Source organism: Actinia tenebrosa, unplaced genomic scaffold, assembly GCF_029948245.1.
Source record: "Actinia tenebrosa isolate PJP-AT-01 unplaced genomic scaffold, QUT_ActTen_1.0 PGA_scaffold0__85_contigs__length_37466705, whole genome shotgun sequence".
Classification (NCBI taxonomy): Eukaryota; Metazoa; Cnidaria; class Anthozoa; order Actiniaria; family Actiniidae; genus Actinia; species Actinia tenebrosa.
In genome coordinates, this window is record NW_028292569.1 from 7,532,761 (window position 1) to 7,553,523 (window position 20,763).

The window sequence follows — 20,763 nt, forward strand, 5'->3', positions numbered from 1 at the left end:
GGCATCCATTTTAAAGGTTTGTCGTTTTTCCTTTCATTGGTTTCGATAAGCATTAATGCCCATAAATGAAAAAAAAGTTGCCGGAATTCAATTTTTAAGAGGCTTGAACTTGAAGAACATATAGAAATTAGATCTCTTGAAAAACTTTGACCCGGTTTCTTCTCGATGATGTTGATCAGTGTGTTGGCTAAGATTGGCAGCAATACGCGAGGGAGAAAAAAGTTATTAAGGATTTTGTTTACGTATAAAATTCTAAGTGACCCCGTCGTCTAAGCACAGACAAAACCACAAGGTTGTGTTTGTGTGTATTTGCGCGCGTGTTTTTGAGGCTGATCCAGTTATTCCGAGTAAAATTGAAAAGCTAATTTTATATTTTAAAGAGAAGAATAATCGATTTTATGAATTCTTATTGAAATATCTCGTAGAAATGTATGATAATTCTCATTATAAAGCTCATAGTGTTCTGGTATCGTAACTCCGTCAAATTTCTCAAATTTGGATGAGCGCCAACCTTGAGAAAAAGGTCTATTGATGGAAGAGCCGTTATATGGAATTACCCTGAGTGTTTCTCTGTGTTTGCAGGCGTGTTTGCAGGCGTGTTTGCAGGCGTTTTTCTGGGCCCGATCCATAGAAACGATGCAAAAGGTCTAATATCTCTTTTCTACGCTTCGCGTATCCACTGAATAATTACCGTCAGTCGTGAAGTACTCGATGCATGAAGAAGAGCTGAGAAGAATATGATTAGAAACCCAAAATCTATACACAAACATACAGTCAACATTAACGTTGTCCACCGAAAAAAGACATTTAGATATTTAGACATTTAGACATTTAGACATTTAGACATTTAGACATTTAGACATTTAGACATTTAGACATTTAGACATTTAGACATTTAGACATTGAAACACGTGATATTTCTTTTAGTCTAAATGTGTAAATGTTTTTTTTCGGTGGACAACGTTAATGACGTTGGCTGTATATGTGTAAACAAAGTAGCTGAATCTGAGGGTCAGGATTTAAATCTTTTATGATGCTATCTTCTATGTTCAATTGTTTTGACACCCCTGGTAAGGATTTTGTACAAAGCCACTTTAAAAAAGTGTTGTCTTGCTCCATGGGGCTTTTCATTTTATGCTTTGTACAGACTAAAGGCCTGCTGTGACCTGTACCCGTGCAGTCTGAAGTGTAGGAATAGTTTTATCTAGCTCAGAACAATGATTGGAAAAAAATAGCCACTTTTCGATAGAAAGTAAGACCCAGCCTGTTGACATCTGCATACTCTAACTTCTCAGGTATTACATATCTCTTAGTTTCGGGGCCGAATTCATTCCTTGTCAGAATAGAAAACATTGACTGATCATACCGGTGACAACCGCTAGCTGGTTCTTTTGGAAATTTAGGACCACAAGACTTTGTGGATCCTTTGGGTATGATGCAATCTTCAACAAGGCTACACAGTATCGCCCATTTAAAAATTAGCTTACGGATTTGCGGGGTGTTAAAAACTATAAATCCTGTTGCTTGGAACTGATTCAACTTCATATCGTTCAAGTTGTTCATTGGCAAATATTCAAACATCTTTGAATGGGTAGCAGATAATATGCTATGGCCAACGGGATGCAAGTAAAAAAGAAATCCAGAGCTGCTGTTCACCATTCGTTCAAGTACTTTATTGTATGGCTTTTTGATTTTCACGCTAGAATCCATCCACAATGCTCCTCCTTGCTCTGCCAGTATTTGCTGGATAATAAGCGGTTTCCATGCGTACGAGTTTAAGTTTCTAACATGTTTAGGATATACAGAGAAATCAAAATTTCTGTACTCGACGTAATCTATCCCCTTTAAAGTTAGGACATCGTACCGAGTGAGCCCAAGATCGTAAACAATCAGTTTTTTGTTGGGAATGAATCGGTGAAAGTTGTCAAGGTGTTTAAGAAGTTCATGAAGATGATTACTCGATACAGCGGTCACAGGCGCCATGGCTTCTATTAGTGAATCCATTGTCAATGTTTCATCTACTTTTTTCCCGCTTTCAAGTTGAGCCATGAGCTGCATGGCAAGATTGTAGGTATGAAAGGTGAGTTTGAACTTGATTCCTTTGACAGAAATGTTATGTGGATGGACATACTGTTGTAAACCCATCTCCGTCATGTCTGACTTTTCGAGGAACTGTGCAATCCTTGTTCTGTTGTTTTCTAGTAATGGCGGAGAGACCGCGTAAACGAAGGTTAGTATGAGAATAATGGCGATGATTCCAAAGCCAAACGCTTTCATCTTAATCCTTGGTGAAGTTTTCATTTTATAGGGCTCCCAAAAGTGTTTCTAACATTAACTTAGTAGGGTGTTTGTTCGCACTCTGGTCCAAATGTATTGCTGGTGGTTGATTATGAAATGACGCGACAGGCATCAAGACTTGCGCGCGCTTCTGCCCAAGCGCATGCTCAAAAATACAAGTTAGTCAAAACATAGAATTTTTTCAACCAATGATGGGCACTTTAATTTGAACCCTTGAGCATGAGCTTAGCATATGAAACTTACGCTTAACAAAAGGTCAACAAAAGGAAACTGACGCTCACGCCCCCTCCTAAATCACGGTCAAACACGCAATTTTGAACATTTTTTTGCACATCTTGTTGGATATATTCATCTCTTCTAACAATATGAAAAAGGTAGCAACGGAAAACGATAGAATAACATCTCCTTTCAATGTTTTTAGTTTTCTGGATCTCGTAGATTATTTTTTACCCCGGTCAATTTGGAATTTTTGATCATCGGTGAGGTCAATGTTTGTATGGCTTTCCTCATATTTCAGCACACGTACATGCACAAAAACCCCTATAAATAGCTCCAAAATCAACCAATCAAAAAGGTAGCAGCTGAATTGATTAGTATATGGAAAAACCCGCATTTTGATGTAAAACAGACCCACATTCGTAAGGATTTTACGCGGTCAAAATGAATTCGAATGTTATACTTCTTGCCTCTCTCGTACTGATTCTCTTCGCTGCCCCTGCTGTCGAAGCACTTGGAGAGCAATCTTCCGAAGGAGGTTCGAAAGGAGCAGAATTTCCTCATTTTTTCCACGAAATCAATAAGTAAGTAGCGTTGAAATTGATTTCTGGAAATGCGCGGGAATACTATAGTTTTAATTATATGTTTCCTAAAATACAACGCGATGGTGGAGAAAGCTATGAGTCGGCATTGAAGACTATTGTTGAAAAGGTTCTGGACGAATCGGGTCTTAAAGGGATCACCGTCAACAACAGAATTATCGGTGCGATCAAAACTCAAATTTACAATTTACAAGCAAAAGTTAAAGCAGCACGGTTAAAAGGCGGTGGCAGGTTGGCAAAGAAAATTTTAGACTCGTGGAAAAATGGAAAGACCTATCGGTTCAAAATATATTACAACGAGTTAGATGTTGGAAAACTTAAAGAGGAAAATAGAGAATTAAGGAAAACAAAAAGAAAACTTGAAGAATCATTAGTCCAAGAAAAGGTTAAAAAACTACACGTTGAAGAAAAACTCACGGACGCCTTAAAAAGAACAGAAAAACAAAGGAACTATTATAAGAAACAATTCAGAGCAATAGCGCTAAAAGTTGCCAGAAAACAAAACAAAGTGAGAGGTCCAGAAAAAAATATAACTTTTAATGAATACTCCCCACAGCAAAGGACAAGAATAAGATCTAGTTTGAAAGAACAATGCAAGACAACACTATCCTTTCTTGGCCTTTATAATTTTATGGCTACGAAAGTTGAAGTTTTTAATCCTGATACGGGAATGTTTGAGACTTTTGAGCTAGCTAACGAACAAGATATAGATTTTACTAACGCCCCAACAAAAGAATTGACTAGTGATGACATCAATGAACTGAATACCTGGTTATATATCAAAGACAAATTCAATCTTTCCAATGAAGCATGGAATGAACTTGCTCAAAAATCCAAGGAAATTCCATGTCAATATAAAATGGTAAAGAGGATGCAAGCATTGAATAGTCAATGGGAAGTGAGGCCAACGCCTGGTGATGCTGAAGGTATTCAGATTGAATTTGCTAAGAGTTTAGAAGAGCAAATAAAAAGGCTACAGAAACAGGGAGAACTGCTGGAAGGAAATACCATACAGGTCAAAATCAGTGGTGATGGGACTAATGTTGGAAGGACTTTAAAACTTGAAAACATTTCTTATACGATTTTAAACGAAAAAGATATTGCTATGGGAGAGAAAGGTAATTATATACTAGCAGTCATAAAAATACAAGAAGATTATGATAACTTAAGAATATCCCTTTCTGATCTTACGAATGAAATGTCTAAATTAAAAGAAATTACTGTCAATAATATAACATATAACATAGAATATTTTCTGGGTGGGGATTGGAAATTTTTAGCTTTAGTTTGTGGGTTGGGAAAGGCAAACCAAGATCATGCATGCATATGGTGCAAGTGCCCAAGAATGGAAAGGCATGATACTACTAAAACATGGTCAATTAGTGATTCAAAGCAAGGAGCAAGATCCCTTGATGAAATATCTAATCATGCCAAGTCTAAAAAATTTAATTGTAAAGCTGTTCCTCTCTTCCCTTTTATTCCTATTGATCATGTAATTATTGATAACTTACATTTATTCTTAAGAATATCAGATAATTTAATTGAGCTACTGATTAGAGAACTCAGAAGGCAGGATGCAGTTGACAAGCTAAAAAAATTTCCAAATGGATTTCAAAGGGATAAGTACAAGCACATGACAGGCTATGAAACCTTTCTAAACAACATTGGAATATCATTTTCATGGAAAATCAAAAAAGATACTAAAAAATTAGAATATAGAGATCTAACTGGCCCTGAAAAACTTATTTTATTTCAGCATATTAACTTTTCTACACTTCTTCCATTTTATGACAAATGTAATGATCTTGAAAAACTCTGGATTGATTTCATAGAAATCATAGGGGACCTCAAACTTACATTTTCATCTGAGGAGAGCATTATCAATTTGAAATGCAAAATCAGAAATTTCTTCTCCTTATTTCTCTCTTTGTATCAGGCAAAAGATGTGACACCCTATATGCATGCGCTGTATGCCCATGTTCCCGAGTTCTTATCACTGTACAAGAATCTCGCATATTTTATGCAACAAGGGATGGAAAAATTTAATGACACTGCTTCAAAAAATTATTTTAGATCTACCAATCATAGAGGTATTTCTGCTCTGAAACAACTCTTTTTAAAGAAAAACAGAATTCACTTCCTTGAAGCAGAAGGCTGTGAGAGAGTTAAAGCCACATATCAATGTAAAAACTGCTCAAAAAGCTGCCATAATATTAAGACTTGCACTGAGAAATGTGCAAACTGTGGCTTTCAAACTTGTTGTGCACATCTTGAGAGAGTAAATAATGTATGGACAAAAAAATGCCTAATTGCACAATAAAGTTTTTAATAGGTTATTCACTGGGTATAGGGTATTCACTGTGATGATCAACATTCTAACACAACAGTTAATGTGCTAGATATTTAAACATACCTTGTATCAAAAATGATGTTCTGAATCTTCATTAATATAAATCAAAACATCAATGTAGAGCTATATTGCAATCAAAACAACAGTAAAAAATATTGCTTCTTCAGACTATTATATTACTTCTAAAAAAATATGTATATATTAAGTATAATCTTATACCAAAATTATTAATTATTGGCAAAGAAATGTATTTTTACTTACTCCATTGTTGTTAATTCTTATCTATAATTATGTAATTATGTTTCATCAAATATTTTTTCTCAAGTCATTTCTAGTATTATGAACTAAATGTACTGTAATTGTAACGATTTCCATCACCACGAACAAATGTAAATACAATAAAATTTCTTTCTTCAATCTCAGACTTCACATGTTGATCTCCAATTAACTTATATTCTAGGATTAGATTTTGAAAGCCAGTAGCGAACTGTTCCTTTAATTACAAAGGCAAAGTCTCCATTACCATTAAAAATGCGCTCATCCCACTTTTTACCAAGGAAATTGTCAATGAGTCTGTTGGATGGTAGCCTGTAAATAGTCTTTTGTCTTTCTTTAATACCTCTTACTACTGTGGCAAGTCCTCCTTCAAACACATCTGGCTCAACCCTAAGCTCTATGCGTACAGCTGGATCATCCCTTCGACCAGAAAACAATTTTCTCTTGATTTCCCGATATAATTGTTCATGGAATATTTCTTGTCTATCTCCAATTGAATCTGCGGAAGGTATATTCAGCTTTTCATGACGAACAGAGGGAAAGCTTGCTCCATCTCCAAAAGATTTCCACTCGTCATACTTTGTACTATACCCAACATAGTGGATTTTTATTCGCTTCTTTGACTTATCTACCTCAGTTACTACCACGTCATAAAGATTATTGTCTTTCTTTGACGATTTTCTTTGCTTTGAAGCAAAATCCGAGGAAAATTCCTGCATATACCTCACTGGAAATTTTGACTCACGTTTTACACGAGTCGTATCCGCCATTTTGAAAATCCATATATGGGATTGATTCGCATGCGCAGTACATTAAAATGTGTCCGCGTAGGCCTAGGCGCTAAAAAGAGCAAATGTTCATAAATGTATGGAATAAGTTTGATATGCAATCATCGCGTTACTCGATGCATGTCAAAATAAGCCTGCGTGTAGCGGCTCTCAAAGGGGTTTTGGGAAGGGGAGGGGGAGAGGAAATAATGGGAAGGCTGGAGACTTAGCACCCGCTATCGACCACATCACGCTAGGAAATCCCAAAAAAATCTCACTCTCTCCCCTCGAACCGCAATAAAAATGCAACATATCAAAAGAATGATAATTTCTCTATTATACAGAATGTCATCACGCCAAATATTCCCAGAAAAATCCTTGCTTGAACATTTGATTTTTTTCTACAGCGGGCGTGTGATCGATGGTTCAAACGGCCATCGTTAAGCTTGAGTGGGTCATGATACATCCTGCATTCTCATTGGCCGAACGTGACACCAAGTTTGAAGAAAATTATTGAGCGAAACATTTTATTGCCATATCTACATCATAACTTCCATACATTCCCTTGCTTATAAACCATACACAGAAACCTTGTTTGGGCTGCCTGTGGATAAACGTGTGAAAATGTGGTAGTATAGTGCTTTGCGGTCGGAGTGCGCACGCCGCCTGGGGCCTGGGGCTCGACATTCAAGAACTTCTCGTTTCGCTGATCATGTACATGGCTGAGGCCCGGCTGTCACGAACAGGAAAGATTACCATGCGTCTTTTCGCCAACGACGCTAGGACAGATATGGATTCGATTGGGTTATTATCAGATGAGCGGCCAATAGAACGGTTCTTTCAGTTGGCCTGGTTAGTTGATATTTTATCCTTCCAAATGTTTTTCAAGTTGGTAAAAACTGACAGCCGCATTTTCCCAGGGCACAAACCTGGGTCCATGGCTTTTTCTCGTAATGATAACTGATGATCTTAACATTCCATCTGATCTACTCTTATCAACGTAAAAAAGGTCGCAAATGATACGACTATCTCCAGTGCTAACGTCAACTCTGGTTCTTGTTTCCTATTGGAAGGTCTTCAGTCACAACAAGTCGCTGATCAGTTGGTCTCAGTAGAAATATGTTTCAGTTTCCTGGCAAGTGCAATTATAAGGAACTCGTGACAAATAGACACCAACCGTACGTCGTTGGATCCCGTGCCGATAAATGGCCAAGAGGTGGATTTCACGTGACATTCAACCAAGACTTTCATGGGTGTTACCTTCAGGAACGGTTTCGAATGAAACAGCCAAGTGGAACACATTATCAGCAAAGCTGCCAAACGTAATAACGTCTTTACAAACGACGTGGTTCCAAAATCAAGCTGACGTCAGTTTTTTTATGTGTATATTAGCGTCCTCACGATCTCAAAGTAGTGTAGATCCACGATGCGTAACTTGAGAGTGCGATGGTGAAATTTATCGTCAATAAGAGGACAGACACCTAAACAACTGATGTAAATTAGCTAAATTGATTCTAAAAATAGCGTTAGTAAAGATTGCGTATGATGGAGTGCGGGTATTTCTTCTCTTAGTTCATTTTTTCTTGCTAAGATTCATTATTGTATACGAATACCATTGTTCCGGAGCAGATGGATTGATCTCTACCAAAACTTATTAAGTCTGCGAAGTCGTAAACGAGACGACAGTCCGCAAAGTACAGTTTACAGTACTCATCAGCGAAGAGACTGGAACAGTACCCTCTGGTTCCAGAGACGCTTAGTGGCGCTTTCTTTTTAGCTCCTCTCTCCCCCTTTTTGCCTCTCTCCTGGAACAGTCTACTGAAAACAAGTTTCTCTATTCACTAAGAATTCCACCTTTGAGTTTTGGTATAAACAAAATTCGCAGCGTTCATCAAATACAGTATATCCACGCGTATAAGAACCTTAAATTTAAGAACCTGTCAGGCTGAAATTTTTATTTGAAGCACTCTTCACATAAGAACCATTTCAGACTGATAAAGTCAATCTGTTTGATTTTCTTGTATTAATAAAATACAGTACTCTGTATGTTAGAGTGCTTACACTGTGTCCATGAAATAAGATATAAATAGTTACCTAACAGTTTTTATTTAGTACAGTATTTTACTTAATGATTTCCCGTGTAAAAATGTGTGAATTATTTACTGAATAAAATGCCACGCCCACCAATACAAGTACTCTTTTTCTTACCAAAAATTAAGAACCCATTTAAGAACCTAGGTAGCCTGATTTCAAGTTAAGCACAATTTATATAAGAATCTGTTCAGGCTGACTTGGAAAAATCTAGGTTCTTATTATACGTGGGGTTAGTGCATACGATATATCCGTAAAAAAGTTTGTAAGAAATTACACTAATATTCACAAATTATAAGTTCAGTAGAGACCTCAGTAGACCGTGTAAATGATGCTGGCCATGAGTAATGTTTATACCAACTATTCATTTGTTTTGAAAGCTGAATATAAACTTGTGTAATGTTATGGGATTCCTGTGTGAAGGCGGAAATGATGTGACGTCAGGGGCTTAGCGAATGGATCAATTCATTGTACCCCCCTTTAGGGCCCATCCGGCCTTTCTCGGCCTTTTTCCCGCTGCTATATTTCATGCAACATGTCTCGCGAAGGAATAAATGAATCAAGGTAAGATTATATGTATTTATCGCTTTGTTTGGGAGACAATTTGAAGCAAATATGAAAGATATATCATCTCTGGATGATTATCTCGTCCTTGAGTGAATTTTATCATGTTTATACATGGTAAATTGCCCGTGATTTAGACCCAGACCAAGCGGTTCGTCTTCTCTGTCAGCCCTTCTCGTACCACGTGTTGTTGCCGGGATGGATTATAAAGATCTTTTTTCTTGGTAAAAAACTAAACGAGGACGTTCATATGTAATCTCCTTGATTTTTTAGAAAAGACCAGGAGGAGTTTGCGGATGGAGGGCCAGAAAGAGATACAGTTGGAGATATCGAGGTTTGTCAAGAAGTCGTGTAGTACGACGTCGTGTTCTGAGTCTTCGATCATTCCCTAATAATAATGAATGAAAAATTTTAAATCCTCAGTCAAACTGGAATGAAGTCTATGATAATTTCGATGACATGAACCTGAAGGAAGCTTTACTTCGTGGTATTTATGCTTATGGGTAAGTAGAATTGGAGAAGGCTACCTTTTCCCTTCGGTCACCCGAAAAGCTAAGCTATGACTCATCTTTATAGAATCTGTGAAAAAATCCTCAACATTCATCATGAACGATTCTTTGCATTTATTTCTGTAGATTCGAAAAGCCTTCTGCTATTCAGCAAAGAGCGATCGTTCCCTGTTGTAGAGGTTAGTATCGTAGGTAAAATGTTAACTCATTTAGCCGGTTTCTGGCAACAGTGTGTTGATCAATGGATGCCTACTATACAATTGAATGAAATTATTTCAGCTTGAAATATTATCTGTGGCCAAACAACCTTTCATACCGTTTTCTCCATTACAATCGTTTCATTTAATCACGCAAAAAGCAAATACATGTTGGTGAAATTTTAAAATGATTTGTAAAGAATATGTAAGCTTACTAAATTACGCAATATTCATACATTTTAAATTCATTAACCCAGTATCTTTCCTCAAAATGAATGGCTTTGGATTTAGCAAAATAATTTTCTTTGAAGGTGTATGGAAACTTGGCATTTTAGATTAGTACAAACATTATTTTATTTCGAATAAACTATTTTTGGCAAGACTGAGATATTTTGTTGAAAGACAAAAAAATTCCAATCTCACTTTATTTGATTTACAGTAGATGATTGCTTCGATGTTAATACTAGATGAAATAGTCCTCTATGAAAATATAAGTCATGCATTTGAAATGAAATTTGAAAGCAAAAGATCAAGCAAAACTTGATCTTTCAGAAATCTTAAGTAAGCTCAAAAAAAGAACGAATGAGTGGTTATATTATTGTCTGATATAGGATCTATTTTTTTGATGCACTAATGAATGGGCTTAGGATATGATAGTGGTATTAATGAGAGTGAACTTTAGATCTACTAACCTATCTACTAAATAGGAAATCCATCTACTAAATACAACCACATTTTACTGTCTTTATAAGTTGGGTAGTTAAAGAACTGACTAATATTGTGCCAGCACAAGTGTTGCATTTTATAATACTAATAGTTACTAGTTCCTTTTCATATTAGAGGCACATTGCCACTGATTGGCCTACCCTGATGTCTTATTTAGTCTAAATAAAGTTGTCTACCCATCTTTCATTCTGCCTTTTGTCACTATAAACAGGGCTTAAAACAATGGCTTAAAACAATGGCCAGTAAGTCACTGATCGTGATGATCAGCCAAATTTAGCTCTGTCATACCTTGTTTCTGGCTTACCTTAACTTTAATGGTCAAAATGACAGGCAAGGCAAAGATTTGACCAGACAGGTTCCAAATCTGGATAGATATTTTTTGATGTCTGGCCACTATTTTAAGCCCAGTTAAAGTCATCACTAGGGATCAGCCAAATACGTTGTATTTTGCTGATCAATTCTTCTAAGGACAATCAATACAGATCCTACCACCCAAAATATTACCATTAATGCTGCCTTGTTTTCCTTTTGGTCAACTCTAAAGTTTATGCTACTTTAACTACCACTGCACACTTAATTCATTCATGTTTTTAAGCATCATATTTGTTTTTTCTTTCTCCTGTAATTTCTAAAAGTAAATCATAAATGTAAATCATAATGAAAACTCGTTAATTCATGTGCAAATGAAGTCTAAAGTTTATATATTGATTTTTTTGTCTTATACAAATATTTCCTGTTTAAAACAAATTAAGCAATGAATAAATACTTACTATCGATCATGTTTATGCTTACAAATTGTTGTTAAATGTAATACTAATTAATAGTTATCCTATCTGATATCTGTTTATTTCCAGCAGATTCACCAAATAATTATTATTGTCCATATAACAATTTTTATTTAATATTGAAATTGTGAATATTTCTCTGCTCTATGCACACCTACCCTTGTTTTGGTTTGAAACTGTTGATAAGGTGCAAAAGAATAGAGTTTTTACTGTTGCTTGATGGAATCAATTATTTTGCCCTGCAGGAAGAGATGTGATTGCCCAAGCTCAGTCAGGAACTGGTAAAACAGCAACCTTTGCTGTGTCTATCCTAGAAAAGATTGATCTTGATCTAAAAGAATGTCAGGCTTTAGTCCTTGCTCCAACCAGGGAGTTGGCGCAACAGGTATGACAAGGATAATAAGGGCCTTTGGTAACTAGAAATGTGTCTCCCTACACAATATGCAAATCTGGGTCTTTAATAATAGGGACCCTAAGTTGTAGGATGGTAGCACAGGTGTCAGCAAAATTGATGTGCTTAAACCTTCCAATATTCTATTAACGTCTAATGTTTGTCTAATATTTTATTCAATAATCACCCTAGTTTTATAGTTAAATGACGTATTTTGGGAGTGCATGACTTGAAACGAAAGTTTACAAAGATAAGCTTTGGGGTTGCAAATCTATTTACCACCTAAATCAAGGACATTGGACTTAATACTTTTAGCATACAATGACGCACAGTGCTTTATACTTTAGAATGACGCTATATTGAATATTGCAATTAGTGCTATTGTTTGCCTGTAATTGTTATTGCCGTTTTGCAGCTTTAATCTCAGGGAAAACGTCTCACTACACATGAGCCAAACCTAATTGAAACAATGGATAACAAGGCAGTCATTTGATGTCATTAGGTTTGGCTCATGTGAAGTTTGACGTATGTGAAACAGGTACATAGCAAAAAATCACACTCTGAAACAATAGACCTGTTCTAAATACTCTTTTTTAGGGTTTCCCTCCTCTTTAATGTTGAGTTTTTCTTCTTATAGATTCAAAAGGTAATCTTAGCTCTGGGAGATTATTTGAATGTCAAATGTCATGCCTGTATTGGTGGTACTAATGTAAAGGAAGACATGGTAAAGCTGAGATCAAAGCAGAACCAAGTTGTTGTTGGTACTCCTGGTAGAGTCTCTGACATGATTGAAAGAAATTGTTTAAGTAAGTATTTGTTTGCATTGAGATTTTATACACCATCCTTTCATTCTTAAAAATTGGGGCCAGCAACCCCATCACATATTGCTTATTACTATGCAAACCAACACAAAGGATAAACATGAAGTCGTTGTTGTCAACCCTACGTGCCAAACAGGCATAGAGGATAATGATAATATATTTATTTATTTATATATTTATTTAAGTCATAGTATGGATATATGTCCCTAAAGCATTATTCTTTAACTATTACAGTAACTGATCACATCAAGATTTTTGTCCTTGATGAATCTGACGAAATGTTGTCAAGAGGCTTCAAGGATCAGATCTACAAGGTTTTTAGGAAACTCCAAAGTGATGTACAGGTATGTCAAATGTTGTTTTGTAGGTTGGTTTTATAATGGTTAAAATAATGTTTCTTCAACCAAAACCAATTTATTTCCAAGCTTTCAGGCATTACTGCCCATCTTCATAGATTACACTGGTGTAATTTGTCATTACAGATTTTATGTTTGAAATTGCATGAGTGCACACAAGCTAAGTTGTCTTACTCTAGCATGCTCTAATAGCAGCAAGATCCCTAAAGATGGGCACTAATGCCTGAAAGCTTGGAAATACATCTTTTTTTGTTTGAAGAAACATAAATTTAACCATGTAAGGGACTGGTCATTATTTATTGAGAGGGGGGGGGGGGGGGGGGGGCTATGCTTGCCATGCTTGATTTTTGCTGAACCCCTCTATTTTAAGCATGATTTTTGCTTAAACCCATGCATAAAAAATGCTGACCCACCCCCTATTTGCACCAGCCCCCCCTCTCGATAAATAATGACCAGTTCCTAACCATGTTTTCATGCTCTGATGAATATTGTTGGCATGGGCTAATAAAACCAACCAAGGAGTAATGCACTTTCTCATTGCTGTGTAGTTAAAGCATTGGGTCGTCATGGGCTCACATAGATTAGTTTAGTTTGTTCTCCCTTGCCACAAGAATTTTTCTCTGGGTACTCTGGTGTTCTGCTGTGAGTGTTTCGGTGTTGAAATTGTAGTCGTAGTGTTTGTGTGGTGTCTATGACATACAAGTCCTTTCAATCAGTAAATATCTTAAGGAACTGATGAAACGTTTGTGCTTTTTAGGTTATTCTGCTCTCTGCAACAATGCCTGAGGAAGTCCTTGAGGTAACTAAAAATTTTATGAGAGATGCAGTCCGCATCTTGGTGAAGAAGGAGGAACTAACCCTCGAGGGTATCAGGCAGTTTTATATTGGTGTTGAAAAGGAGGTAACCATGAAAAACAACTCTTTCCAGCGCTAAAAATAACACCTAGTCATCAGTCAATGACCAAGCAGATTTGGAACTTGTCCAGTCAAATCTTTGCTTTGCTTTTCATTTTGACTGACGTAAAACTAATTTGTCTGGTTGTCGTAACTAACAACTAACTAGCTGTTATTTTTAGCTCTGCTTTTATGTATTATTTCTTTTGTTACTTTTTACCTATCATTTAATTCTGCAAAAAACATGTGTGATACGGGAAAAGACCATGCCTGACATGAGACCGTATCAGCACTGTTCATCTGCTCGCGATCTGGTACGGTACAGTTTAGAGTAATTTTGAGCATTTCTTTGCAGAATTAAATGATAAACAACTTATCAGTCAGCTAAGCATCTGTTACCGCTGTGCATTTTTACTCCTCACCAAAATACTCATTGACTCGTAAAAATACGCAATTGTATCAGATGCTTAGCCAACTGATGACCTATTTATTACTTTAATTATTAAGTTATATTTTTTGTTATTATCAAACTTACACAATTTAAAAACTCTATAAAAGGTTCTGGTAACACAAGCAACAAAGTTTTGCCAATTCTCCACAAAGCAATATTAGATTGCAAGTTGCAGATAATTTTTTTAATCATTTTGAAGAGAATGGAGAGAAAAAACGTTTTGCAACAAGAAAAACTATTTTTCTGTGTTTTCCACACTATAACCTTATGGTACAATTCATTAAAGCCCATGAACAGCGCCTTTCCTTTCCCCCCCCTTTTTTAAGTATTCAGAAATGTATATGATAGAAGTAGTACTCAACCTCTGATGTTCTTTTGAATAATTGCTTAATGTTGTAGGAGTGGAAATTAGAAACATTGTACGATTTGTATGACACTTTGACTATCACCCAAGCTGTGATATTCGTTAACACAAGACGAAAAGTGGACTGGCTCACAGAAAAGATGCTCTCCAAAGACTTCACAGTATCTTCTGTGGTAAGGAAGAAAATGTCTTGTATTACATTGCATAGCATTACAAAAAGCAGACGGGATCTCCTGCGTCCATTTCTCTGTATTGTAATATAAATACACTGGGAGCTGTAGAACGAGAGAGAAGACAGCTTAGGAACACGAGGCATAGCCAATTATTTATTGTGTATTAAGCGTTACTCATTGCATTTGCAATAGCCCAACCACTAATCCTCAGTAAAAGGGGGTAGTTGTATTGGGAAATGATAATAACCTTTCATTTCATTTTCCCCATAATTTTTGTGACTAGTTATTTTATAGAAGCCTGTTTATTTGATTAAAATACTATTGGAAGCATATGAATTGTTTGATTTATTTTATTTTGATTTTGTTTAGCATGGTGATATGCAGCAAAAAGAGCGTGACACCATCATGAAGGAATTCAGATCTGGATCAAGTAGAGTCTTGATTACTACTGATTTACTGGTAAGCTATGTTTGTCATGATTATAAAATTTGGATGCAACTATTACCAGCAACAAACAAAACATTAGCAAGCATTTATCTTTTAGAAGGGGGAGAGTTGAAGGAATCCACATCGGTACACTATCATAGGGAAATCAATCCTTTCTTCAAAGTAATAAATATCGTGATTCTTCTCAATCTAAAAAAAATCTACAAAGCTTTTTGCTGTTGTATCACAGCGTGGGACAATCACAACAGAGCTAGGCTCCAAACTAGGTGAAAGTCCAAAGATAGAATTAGAATTTAGATTAACCTTTGAGGAGGAAGGAAAACCAGAGAACCCGGAGAAAAACCCTCAAAGCAAAGGAGAGGACCAACAAACAACTCTACTCACATACGACATCGAGATCGGCAGGACTTGAACTCCGGCCTCATTGGTGAGAGGCGGCACATTAGCAGTGCACGCCACCTCTGCCAGTCTTCTTCACTGACAGAACACACTGATGACCCTCCCTTTTTGGCTGTGTAAAAGCTCGATGGCCAAAACTAAAAAATAAAGGCTAGCTCAAAATAACAGGTGCCAAGAAGAGCTGATGATCAATGAATATCCTTATTTCCTATACAGGCACGTGGCATAGATGTCCAGCAAGTGTCATTGGTTATAAATTATGATTTGCCAGGCAACAGGGAGAACTACATTCACAGGTACAGTACAAATATTACAAATTAAAATACAGACAGCTGGATGGCTCCTATGCCTTTTTTATTTCATTCTCTTGGAAATAATTGAAAACTGGCAATTTTCAGAGTGCATGCAAACATGTGACCAAAAAATCCCTTGAGATATAAATGACAATGAAGCAGCCACCATCTTGTTGATTTAACAAGAACTTAATTTGGAATGCTTTGTATAGTCAGCCAACATAGCTGCTATGATGTAACATGAACCACAAGATTATTCATTCTCAGTGGCATGAATAACTTATACAAGTAAATGCGATTTTTTGATCCACATTTATTTGTTTTTATTTTCAAGGATTGGTCGTGGTGGTCGTTTTGGACGTAAAGGTGTTGCTATCAACTTTGTGACAAAAGATGATGTGCGTACAATGAGAGATATTGAGACATTCTACAATACAACTGTCGATGAGATGCCAATGAATGTCGCCGATTTAATCTAATTGGATGTGACAAGAAAATTATTAAAAATAGAGGTTCCAAAAAAAGGGAGGAAAAAGCTCCAACCGAGATAACGAAAGAGCCCATTGAAGAAAAAAATTGAAAACTTGTAAAAAAAGCCACAGCAGTTGGTTATGCAAAATGAAAACCTCATTTAATTCATGTTGCATGTTGAAAGACAGTAAATACGATGAAGTTGATGGTTGTATGTTTTATGATCTTGCTTTGTTTCTTTTCACAGTCAATTTTAGAAGCAAAAGATTAGTCATTCTCAATTCTTTTGCGATAAACAAATGGATGATGGGCTTCCTGTGTTAAGAAATACTAAGAACTAGTCTCTCTTGTCTACAGGAAGCCCATATAAACTAAATATTGAGAGTTATTTTGAGATTGTCGCCTTGGAAGATAGCCTCTAAAATCACGTGAATTATATTTTTCGGCTTTGCTATGTGTACCTATGTGTACTGTGTAGATGACTCCCATATTTAGCTAGAAAAACTTTTAGTGTTGTATATCATGATAATCAAAAATAAACACTTCACAAGTTTATTCTTTTTCTTATATATTTATCAACTCGCTTATGCATGTTCAATTATTTTCTATGGCCTATCAGAGGGTTTGGCTGATTTTAACTTGCCTGATGACTTTGGAATTGTTTCTACTAAAGATAAATAGAAAAATCAGAGTATAAGACGTAAGCAAACTATAATTATCTTCATAATGTACCGCAAACGTGTTGAGAGAAAAGCACCGAAAGAACCAATGGATTATGGATTGTGAGTAAAACTCGTGATTGTAAATTTTGAAAAAAATATTGTACCCATGTTTCAGAAGTTATAACTAATAATGTATTCGCATTATAGTGCGAAAGGATAGATAAGAAGAGGTTAGCAACCCTCTAATCAAAGGAAAGAACAAACGACTCGGACACCAAGCCCGACAGGACTTAAACCCCGGTAGCATTGGTGAGAGGCGACGCATTAGCAGCGTACCTCACCTGTACTTCCCGAAAGATACTGAAAAAACTTCCCTAAAGTTCTTTCAGTATCTTTACAGCACAGTGATTGGCTCGCAATTTTCTGATTAAAAATTGTAACGATGAAATGTAATTTAAAACATTGGTAACCCATCATTGTTTTAAAGATTACTCCAAGGATTACGAGGCAATTTTCTTTTCTCTTCTCAAGACAGTAAACGATTGAAACAATTTATAATAAATTTTCCTCGAACAGAGTTTTTTTATAGAGATATCTCAAGCTTATAGCCACGGTAACCACGAATTACGAAACCCGTTGAACCAGTGCATCACGTGGTATAACTGTAGCCAATCAAAATGATCATATTGATAAATATTTCGAACGCTGAAACAAAAGTTTTGATTTTTACCGTCGTGCCGTCGCATATTAACCTCTCTAATTAGCCGTGAGATTGATAATTTTCCCGCCATTTCAGACCATGTGCCATTAGGATAAGATTCTTTGAGTGTGATGTCTGATTCATTTGTCTTCTAGTGCGCAACCGTTAAACAAAGAAATGATACTCAAGGAAATGACACGTCTGAAATGGGATTATTACGCGCAAGCTAAAGAAGTTTCCTCCGAAAAAAATTGTTCTTCCGATCAACCAGAGTACAGTACCACAAACGTCCTTCGATTAATAACCATACAAGGAAATTGAAATTCTGAATCACTTCCTTTTCCTGGTTTCATTATTTCCAAAGATGCGTCCTAGCATGTTACTACTACGTGCTAATGATAGCGAAATTCCACCCACCACATCCCCTTGATTGTATAAAACACACCCTGGCTAAAACGATCATAATAAATACGAAGACTTGATTTTATGTCATAGTTTACTGTCACCTTCGATTTCCCTACATTTGGACTTTGAGGTAAGAGCTCAATATACTGATATTTCTCCGCATCGTTCATGAACACTCTTATTTGCGCAATTATAACTTTATCCATGACAATTATCTAAGTTCCTAAGAGCTTGGCTCCAAACTAAGTGCACCCTAACAAAAATTTAAATTATAATGACAACAAAAAAATACGAATAATGATAAATTCTAAGTTAAAGATTTTTAAGATTTTTTTATCGAATCCTAAGGCTAAACTATAAAATTTAGATGCGCTCGGCTCTGACTAACGCCACAGTTGCGGCCTTGTCATTCGATTGCGCCTGTTGGCGTATATTTAATGATCCCAGATTATTTCCGTGATCACACGTTTTAATTTGTATTGATTGCGTTGATATCCTGTAGAAGTCCACTAATTTAAACACTTCACTTTATTATTTTCACAGATTATTATAAATATTTTTAAAGAGTGCACTCTAAGATGTCAGTTGGTGCACATAGTGAAACAAGAAGCGCGTCAACCCAGCTTCCTTCAAGGGCACGAATAGTACGAGTAATATCCCCATTGCATTTACTAATACCGGCTGGCTGTCACGACGAACCAGATGTTGTAAACACGACAAATCATGCTGATCAGCGACCACACCTATTACGGCCTGTTCTAAGAAAACTACTTCTAATGTTAGATGGAATTCAGTTATTGTCAGCATTAGAAGTCAAAGTAAAATGTGGTGCAATGAGAGTTGTGTTTGTCAAATCAGATCGTGAAAAACATTTGTTACGTTGCAGCGTGGTTTGTGACATCACACGGGGTAAGGTGCATGTTAAGCTTCGCACCCCCTTGGTTGTTCCTAAGACAACATCACTGGCTATGCTACGGAATGCATTGGAAACTGTCAATAGAATCCTAAACCAATTGGTTCCACTTGGTAACTCCGTTCTGACTTCATTACTATCTGCAAACATTTTAAAAGCGATTATATTTGGTAAGGACAATGTCGATGATCAACTATCTGATAGGCCTAATGCAGAAGAAAGTCAAAAAATCAATGCGTTGATGGCTTCCCTTCTATGCCTTGACATCACGCTGAGACTCACAAAGGATATAAAAGTTATACTGAAAAGAAAAGAAAGATTTAGGATAAGTAAGAAAACTAATGTGGAACTTGAAGCGAGAAATGGTATGCAATCTTTCAAAGAGCCTCGAAATAGATTTCAACAAAAGAAGGTGTCCAATTCGATTGCGAAGTTGTACGAATGGATAAGGAAGACAAGAGGCCGCAGTGTGACATGCCAAGTGTTGGAACTGGTTAGCCACTTAGATTATTATTGTGAAAATGAAATTGTCGCAAGCACGAATTGATTGGGTTATGGAATTTCCATATGCTGAGCAACTTAGACCAATGGCGAAAGCACCAGAGTTAGAGGGGCGAGCACACGCGTTTTGGCGCGAAAATTCCCGCCAATTCCACAGGTAATTAACCCTACACTGAATAACCATTTTGCCTGAAGTGGCGTGCTCCTCCCTCGCCCCTCGCTACGCCCTGAAGACCGACATTATATTATATTATATTATCTTGTGTGCGGTTACGGCTATTCTTTACTTGAAATGGGTGTGTATAGGTGATTCATAAAATAAACTAACACTTTATTAATCTTGAATGTAGAGTATGCAAATCACGCGAAATACAAACAAGTAAATCCTGGATTTTTTTGGCTACACAAATATAAAGCACTCTCAAAGCCGCGAGGCAGTTTGATTGGCTACTTCGTACTCGCGCGCTAACAGCTCTGCCAATAGCCCAAATATTATGATGAAAACATTATAGCCGACAGGAAATTCAAGATTATCAGATTATTAGTTTTCTTTCTTCTCTTCCGCTTCGTTATTCATTTTCCCCCTATCGAAAGACATTCATTTTAAAGTTGTTTTATTTTCCATTCTGATTGTATTTCGGCTGTCTCATCCATCCAATCCATTAATACTTTTTAATCGATCGTTTGATATAAAAAGGATAAAAATAAAAAAATAAAATGAATTGAATAAAGTGCTTCACATTTTATCAATCAGTTTGAAGTTTTGCCTTTTAGATCCAGAATGATAGTATCTCAAAGCGAGCACTGTTGTCTGATACTCATCTTGGACGAGCGGCAGTCTATAATAGTCTCTACTAGTATTATTTATTTACAGTAAGATTATTTAACATGGGATATGCATGACTCACAAGGTTTATTGTTATCTTATCCTTATCTAAAATTACCCATGCAAGAAACAATCACTGATTAGAAATTGAGCCTAGTACGTGATTATTGGTATGATTAATGCATCTTCTCTCAAAAGGGATAGCAACGGTGGGGTTCCAATACAAGCCACAGTCGGCCATTGTGGTTCACCAACGGTATCTATTCTACCCAGGGTTTATTCGATGAATCATCACTTTAAATTCAGTCATTCATT

At 36.4% G+C, this 20,763-nt stretch overlaps 2 protein-coding genes and 1 long non-coding RNA gene across 3 annotated transcripts; 2 read left to right on the top strand and 1 right to left on the bottom strand.

The window, feature by feature from the left end:
* Positions 1-1,012: 1,012 nt before the first annotated feature.
* On the bottom strand, positions 1,013-2,301 carry LOC116293928 (uncharacterized). The gene has a single exon (XM_031701430.2). The coding sequence runs from the start codon at positions 2,299-2,301 to the stop codon at positions 1,210-1,212; it is 1,092 nt and encodes a 363-aa protein (XP_031557290.2). The 3' UTR covers positions 1,013-1,209.
* A 6,738-nt stretch (positions 2,302-9,039) lies between these two features.
* On the top strand, positions 9,040-16,996 carry LOC116293930 (eukaryotic initiation factor 4A-I). The gene is made up of 12 exons (XM_031701436.2): positions 9,040-9,164; positions 9,438-9,498; positions 9,588-9,667; positions 9,800-9,852; positions 11,627-11,766; positions 12,410-12,578; positions 12,828-12,937; positions 13,707-13,850; positions 14,694-14,831; positions 15,201-15,290; positions 15,894-15,973; positions 16,305-16,996. The coding sequence occupies exons 1-12, from the start codon at positions 9,136-9,138 to the stop codon at positions 16,447-16,449; spliced, it is 1,239 nt and encodes a 412-aa protein (XP_031557296.2). The 5' UTR covers positions 9,040-9,135; the 3' UTR covers positions 16,450-16,996.
* Positions 16,997-17,875: 879 nt separating this feature from the next.
* LOC116293931 (uncharacterized) lies at positions 17,876-20,372 on the top strand. The gene is made up of 2 exons (XR_016119451.1): positions 17,876-18,338; positions 18,752-20,372. It is a non-coding gene; the product is annotated as an uncharacterized LOC116293931 (long non-coding RNA).
* The last annotated feature ends 391 nt before the right edge of the window (positions 20,373-20,763 follow it).

What these genes read in the sequence shown, in the direction of transcription:
- LOC116293930 (XM_031701436.2), top strand. Translation starts at nt 9,136, where the DNA reads ATGTCTCGCGAAGGAATAAATGAATCAAG. An exon ending in GATCGTTCCCTGTTGTAGAG is followed by an intron (nt 9,853 to 11,626) that starts GTTAGTATCGTA and finishes TTTGCCCTGCAG; the next exon opens with GAAGAGATGTGATTGCCCAA. An exon ending in ACTTCACAGTATCTTCTGTG is followed by an intron (nt 14,832 to 15,200) that starts GTAAGGAAGAAA and finishes GATTTTGTTTAG; the next exon opens with CATGGTGATATGCAGCAAAA.
- LOC116293928 (XM_031701430.2), bottom strand. Translation starts at nt 2,301, where the DNA reads ATGAAAACTTCACCAAGGATTAAGATGAAAGCGTTTGGCTTTGGAATC.